Raw genomic sequence first — 6,422 nt, 5'->3', positions numbered from 1 at the left:
CTCGTCGCTGGCAAATTCATCAATTGATCACCTCGCCCTGCGGCAGCCTTTTCCTCCATCTCAAACTCGGCACTGTTTGCAATTGATCGCTCCTGTTACCAAGCGTTTGAGCTCCATAATCATCGCTCCAACGTACGTAGCATTGGTTTCCTTGGCATTACGGTCCTGGCCGCCCAGGCCTGCCCCCATACCGGCCGGGCGGGCGGACCCAAGGCACATCACCGGCACGGCACGGCACGGACGAGCGCAGAGGCTCATCACAAGTCACGAACCGGCCCGCACAGTCGCCTCCGTCCGTCCGTCCGTCCGTCCGCCCTTGATCTTCTTTCTCTCTCATTAAACCCCACCCCACCCCAGCCCTGCGGCGGCACTCTCTCTCTCTCTCTCTAAACCCCACGCGCCCTGCTCCCTCTCCTCGCTTTGCTATTATTGCCCGCGCAGCGCGAGCTATATGGAGGGACTCCTCGCCTCCGCCTTCATTTCCACCACCTGCTCTGCTCCGCTCCGCTCCGCTCCTCCCCAGCCCACGCCCCCGCCTCCATCCCCTCGCGTCGCACGCACGCGCTCGCCTGCGCCGCTCAGATTCCTCGCATCACCGCCGGCCAGCGCGCAACCGCCGCTCCCCCGAGCCTCCTGCTGCTAGCTGCCGCCCCGGTGCCGGCGCCGGCGCCTAATGCGGGCCGGTGGCTAAGCCTAAGCCCTCCGGGTCCGGGCGTGTGAGAGACAAAGAGACATGGGGGAGGGCGCGGTGGTGGTGCTGGAGGCGCCCAAGCCCAGGTCGCCGCCGAGGTACCCGGACATGTGCGGCCGCCGGCGCCTGCAGCTGGAGGTGCAGATCCTTGACCGCGAGCTCACGTTCCTCAAGGTAAGCCACGGCTGCGTTTCTCTGAATCACTCTCTCTCTGACCACCGCCTCGGCCGCCGCGCCGCTCACTGCTCCATTGCTCCGCCCTCTTCCATTGACTTTGCCGATCCCATTTTTAAAAACAAGATCCGATTTGCCCGTCGCTCGCTCATCTACTACTAGTAGACCCACAGGTCGTTGGTGTCAAGGGCGACGAACGCCACGTCGTCCTTGTTTATTTTCTACCCTGCGTAGGTACGGCTAGGCCGTTCAATTCTTTAGTAGTATTAATCTACTGCTGCTCCTGCATCTAGGCTAGTGGTTAGGGTTGTTTATCTCGGCCGTGTCCTGGGGATTCGAGCTGCGAATGGGGAGGGGAGAGGGGGAGGCGGCGTCGCGCACCCCGGCGTGCGCGGCGCAGACAATCCGGGGCCGGACAAGCGTTTGCCCTCTTTGGGTGTGCCATGGATGTACCTTTTCGTGTTTGGTCCGGTTCCTTGCGGGAAAAGAAGGCATGGGCAGTGGCCAGTGATGATGATGAGAGTGGCCCTGTCAGTCGCATGCATGTATGGAAGCGCTGTCGTGTCGCCGTTCTTGCTTGCTTGCTACGACTAGCCTGGGCACGGCCCGTGGCCACGCATTATTCCGCCGTGCGAAGCTGGAGTTGATGGGCTGCCATCCAGCTTTGGGGCCTTTTATGCGATAGATTTTGTGTTTTTCCTTGGGGGAGAAGAGAATAATGCCCTTTTTCTTTTGTTACAAAACACATGGTGCTCTGCTTTCAAGGAGCAGATTTCCGAAGGTGCTCAGGTGACGGGGTTCCCTTCTTCTTTATGCCTTTGTGATAGCGGTTGCTTTAGAATCATAGTAACTTTGTTTAAAGCAGGAGCTAGTCCTGTCCAGTCCAGACTATTGTTGCTGCTTTTAAGCATCCATTTGCTGGTACTGTACAGAAGAAAGCTTTAAATTTTAGTCAGTCACATTTTCCATTTTATCGGTGAATCTCTCTTCTTGAATTATCTATAAAACACCTATGAGGTCCTACATAATATTTACAGGACCAATTCTCTGGTAATTTTACCACATTCATGCATATCAAATGGAGAAAGATCTACTACCTACAGTGGGTGACTTTTGACATGAACCCTGTTTCGCAGGACGAGCTACATTTACTTGAAGGGGCTCAACCGGTCTCACGTTCTGGTTGCTTGAAAGAGTATGTATACACCATCATCCTCCCTGCATTGCAAACTAGTATTCCACTTCAATTTTGTTCCAACTAGTTAAGTATAGGATGCAATTTATGTTTATTTACTCTAGTGTGCCTGTTTCTGTTTTCTTTATCAACTGCATTGCGTTTTCATGTCTGACATCCAAAGTTATTGCCATATGTATGGATTAGTCTGTAAGTCGTACCTTCATACAGTTTCTGTTTCAGTTTGATCTCTGTAAAATTTCTGTTCATCTGTTCCGTATTCTAAACTTGGAAGCCATGCTCTGAAAGCAGTAGTACTCACCAACAAAACCCACTTGCATCAGAACGTTTATTATACGAGTTTATTTTGGAGTGACGTTTTGTGGGTTCCATCGTTACACGATATTGCTCTTCAAGTTAAAATAGCTGAAATGGAGATGTAAATGCTTGAGGGAACTCAAAACACAATTCTCTTGCAAAGCATTGGACTAGTCACTAGTCTAATTCCTTGCTTTGTTCATGGCTAGAGCTAGCCTTTAATTTCTTATACATGTCGCCTATATGCTCGCACAATAGTTTTACTTTGTCTATTGTTACAAGCTATTTTTTAAACGTGCTGCTAATATCTGTGCACAATGCTTTTCAGGGTAAATGAGTTTGTTGGTACAAAACAAGACCCACTAATACCAATGTAAGGCCCTCTATACTCAAACATCCTATTTGTTTTAAGCATGTATATAGTTTTTTTTATGAAACCATTTTTTTGCAGTAACAAAAGGAAGCACCGGTCCTGCCGTCTTTATTGGTGGATCAGGTATCTCTTCTCCTATATTGCTTCCAGTCATTTAGTGGCAAGAGTATGCAAGTTCTGATAATAATTCATGCTGGCAATATAGAATCTGTCCAAGAGAAAATGACATTGCAGTAGCAAATAGCACTATGAAAGATATTCATTTGTACTACCTCCGTACCAAAATATATGACGTTTTGGTAGGCCATTTTAGCCTACCAAAATGTCTTATATTTTGGAATGGAGGTAGTAGTTCTGAATGCTTGTTTTCAGGTGGCATGATAGTTATTTGCCCAAAACTTGTAACCTTCCTTCCAGTAGAGTACACAAACATTTTCCAATTAATTATCTCTACTATGATTCTGGCAGCAGCGATATTAAATTGGCGGAAAATGTTTTTCCTGCAGATCAAAACTGTGCATATGTGCTTCATGGCTGTGCTGCTCCTGCCAATGCCTACCAACTTGCAAAAGACCAAGGTGCTTCGACTGTTCATGCTGCGAGCCAAACTGCTCATGCTGCAGCCCGAACTGCTGCAGCTGCAGCTGCTTCAAGATCCCTCCATGCTGCAAACCAAGCTGCGGCTGCTTCGACTGCTGCAGCTGCAGCTGCAGCAAACCACAGTGCTGCAGTGGCGGCTGTAACCCTTGCGGCGAGTGCAAGCCGGAGTGCGGCTCATGTTCCGGCGGCGGCTGCTGCGGCGACTGCAAGCCAAGCTGCAGCTGCTGCGGCGAGCAGTGCTGCAGCTGCGCGGGCTGCTCCTGCCCTCGATGCACAGGGGGCTGCCTCAGCTGCTTCAAGCTCCCCAAATGCTCCTGCGCACGGTGCTTCAACTGCCAGTCGTCCTGCTGCAAGGGGCAGCCGTCGTGCTTCAGGTGCCAGTCGTCGTGCTGCGACAAGGGGGGCTGCTGCAGCGGCGGGTCGTGCCTGAGCTGCCCGAAGCCGTCGTGCCCCGAGTGCTCCTGCGGGTGCGTGTGGTCGTGCAAAAACTGTACAGACGGATGCCGATGCGCCCGGTGCTGTGCTGGCGGGTGCCTGTGCTAAGTTAGGCCACATGGTGTTTAAGCCTTTCTCTTTTGGTAGTAGTTGCCTTTGTGCTTGCTGTTTTAAGCCTTTGTTTGGGTCCGTTCGGGGCGATTGACATATGGTGGGTGTTTCTCACATGTAAAGAAATAACTTGACCTCCGGATCACAAGGCGGAGTGAAGTAGCTCTAGTATCAGTAGCCAAGTTATATATTGGTGATGCACATTGTCAAGCATTTTACAGTGTTTTTTTTATTCGGGGGATGCATCAAGTTATTTTCCACGCTCAGGGCCTCATTCGACTAACCATGATCATCTCATTCTTCCTTTCCCTTTCTGGATCTTGTTCTCTGACTGATGTATTTCCGTTAAGTTTTTAATGGAAAGGAGCAGAGCCCGGTTTTAATTTACTTTTTTGCGAAATTTTAAAACTAATTATGATCACTTTCATCATGGTTAATGATAAGGGAAACGTTTACAAACGGTGCACCGGCCGAAGCTTCGGCCGGTCCCGCGCATGCCGCTTGATCCAGCGCTCCCGCATCTCCCGATCCACGTTTGCATGTTGGTTTTCTTTTCTTGGCCCATCACTTGGTCTTAGGCCCACCACGTTTACTCGGTCAGCTCTATTTTCACCAACCGCTCAAGCTATGGGGTGGGAAAAAGAGCTACAACTGCAAACGGACGAAGTTGCATCCGTTTCTTGCTGCGATGACGACGATTTTTGCTGCAACTGTCGTTGTCTTTTGCTACGACCAACGTGTTTATTTGCTACATCCATTTTTAATGGTGATGATTGGTGGCCGTCGTTCATGCAGATGACCGGGACAACGATTTTTACTGCAACTGTCGTTGGATTTGCTACAACTGACGAAGAAATTTGCTACATCAATTCATGGCAGAGATGCACCCGGGACAACAACGACGGTGATTTTTGGTTGCAAATGTCATTGTCTTCTGCTACCACCCGCGAGTTTTTGCTACATCTATCTTAATGGTGATGATTGGTGGCCATCACTCGTGCAACCCTGTGCATCGAACATCAACGGTGGAAAAAACCTTCAACCATCGATTTTCTTGCCCAAATGAAAAAAGCTGCAACCGTTTACATGAAAGCTTCAACCCTACATTTAAAAAGCTTTAACCTATTTACATGAAATCACTGGAACCGGCTTTTCTTCCTCGACGATGGCCATGGCGTCTCTCTGTAGCATTTTTTTCTGCACTCTAGGTTGAAGCTGTTGGGGAACGTAGTAATTTCAAAAAATTTCCTACGCACACGCAAGATCATGGTGATGCATAGCAACGAGAGGGGAGAGTGTTGTCTACGTACCCTCGTAGACCGTTCGTGGAAGCGTTATATCAACGCGGTTGATGTAGTCGTACGTCTTCACGTCCGACCGATCCAAGTACCAAAAGCACGGCACCTCCGAGTTCTGCACACGTTCGGCTCGGTGACGTCCTCGCCTTCTCGATCCAGCAAGAAGGGCGGAGTAGTAGATGAGTTCCGGCAGCACGACGGCGTGGTGACGGTGTTGGTGAAGAACAATCTCCACAGGGCTTCGCCTAAGCACTACGAAAACTATGACAGAGGATAAACTAGAGGGGACGGGGTTGCCGGCACACGGCTTGGTGTTTCTTGATGTGTCTTTGATGCTAGCCCTACCCCTCTATTTATATGTTGAGCCCTGGGGTCGAAACTTGGAGTAAAAGCCTCCTCAAAGTCGGTTTCACCCGAAAGGCAAGAGTCCTTCTAGGACTCCAGGGCTAGACGCCAAGGTTCCCGGCGTCTACCCCCTAGACGCCAGGGTTCCTGGCGTCTAGCCTCTGGTCTCCGCAAAACTTACTTTTGCACTTTCCAAAAGCCTCGTGGGCTTTCCCCTTTGGCCCAGATAAAGTGTTCTCGTGCCCAAACATTTTGAGAAACATCTGGAACCCCTTCCGGTGAATTCCGGAACCCTTCCGGAGATCAAACACTACTATCCACATATCAATCTTTACTTCCGGACCATTCCGGAGTTCCTCGTCATATCTGTGATCTCATCCAAAACTCCGAACAACATTCGGTCACCAACATACATAACTCATAGTACTATATCGTCAACGAACGTTAAGCGTGCGGACCCTACGGGTTCGAGAACTATGTAGACATGACCGAGACACCTCTCTTGTCAATAACCAATAGCGGGACCTGGATGCCCATATTGGCTCCTACATACTCTACGAAGATCTTTATCGGTCAGACCGCATAACAACATACGTTGTTCCCTTTGTCATCGGTATGTTACTTGCCCGAGATTCGATCGTCGGTATCTCAATACCTAGTTCAATCTCGTTACCGGCAAGTCTCTTTACTCGTTCCGTAATACATCATCCCGCAACTAACTCATTTAGTTGCAATGCTTGCAAGGCTTATAGTGATGTGCATTACCGAGTGGGCCCAGAGATACCTCTCCGACAATCGCAGTGACAAATCCTAATCTCGAAATACGCCAACCCAACAAGTACCTTTGGAGACACCTGTAGAGCACCTTTATAATCACCCAGTTACGTTGTGACGTTTGGTGGC

The 6,422-nt window shown here is 49.8% G+C and overlaps 1 protein-coding gene across 1 annotated transcript; it reads left to right on the top strand.

Moving 5' to 3' along the window:
* Window positions 1-383: 383 nt before the first annotated feature.
* LOC125509324 (guanine nucleotide-binding protein subunit gamma 4) lies at window positions 384-4,077 on the top strand. Its single transcript, XM_048674281.1, has 5 exons — window positions 384-865; window positions 2,002-2,060; window positions 2,686-2,730; window positions 2,809-2,853; window positions 3,237-4,077. The coding sequence occupies exons 1-5, from the start codon at window positions 734-736 to the stop codon at window positions 3,871-3,873; spliced, it is 918 nt and encodes a 305-aa protein (XP_048530238.1). The 5' UTR covers window positions 384-733; the 3' UTR covers window positions 3,874-4,077.
* The last annotated feature ends 2,345 nt before the right edge of the window (window positions 4,078-6,422 follow it).

Source organism: Triticum urartu, chromosome 5 (genome assembly GCF_003073215.2).
Source record: "Triticum urartu cultivar G1812 chromosome 5, Tu2.1, whole genome shotgun sequence".
NCBI lineage: Eukaryota > Viridiplantae > Streptophyta > Magnoliopsida > Poales > Poaceae > Triticum > Triticum urartu.
The sequence above is the reverse complement of the archived record's forward strand: the minus strand, read 5'-3'. Positions and strand labels throughout refer to the sequence as shown.

Bases quoted from the DNA above. Each gene is read 5' to 3' on its own strand.
- LOC125509324 (XM_048674281.1), top strand. From the start codon at position 734: ATGGGGGAGGGCGCGGTGGTGGTGCTGGAGGCGCCCAAGCCCAGGTCG. The intron at 2,061-2,685 runs GTATGTATACAC...AATGCTTTTCAG, and splicing joins CGTTCTGGTTGCTTGAAAGA to GGTAAATGAGTTTGTTGGTA. The intron at 2,854-3,236 runs GTATCTCTTCTC...TTTTTCCTGCAG, and splicing joins CGTCTTTATTGGTGGATCAG to ATCAAAACTGTGCATATGTG.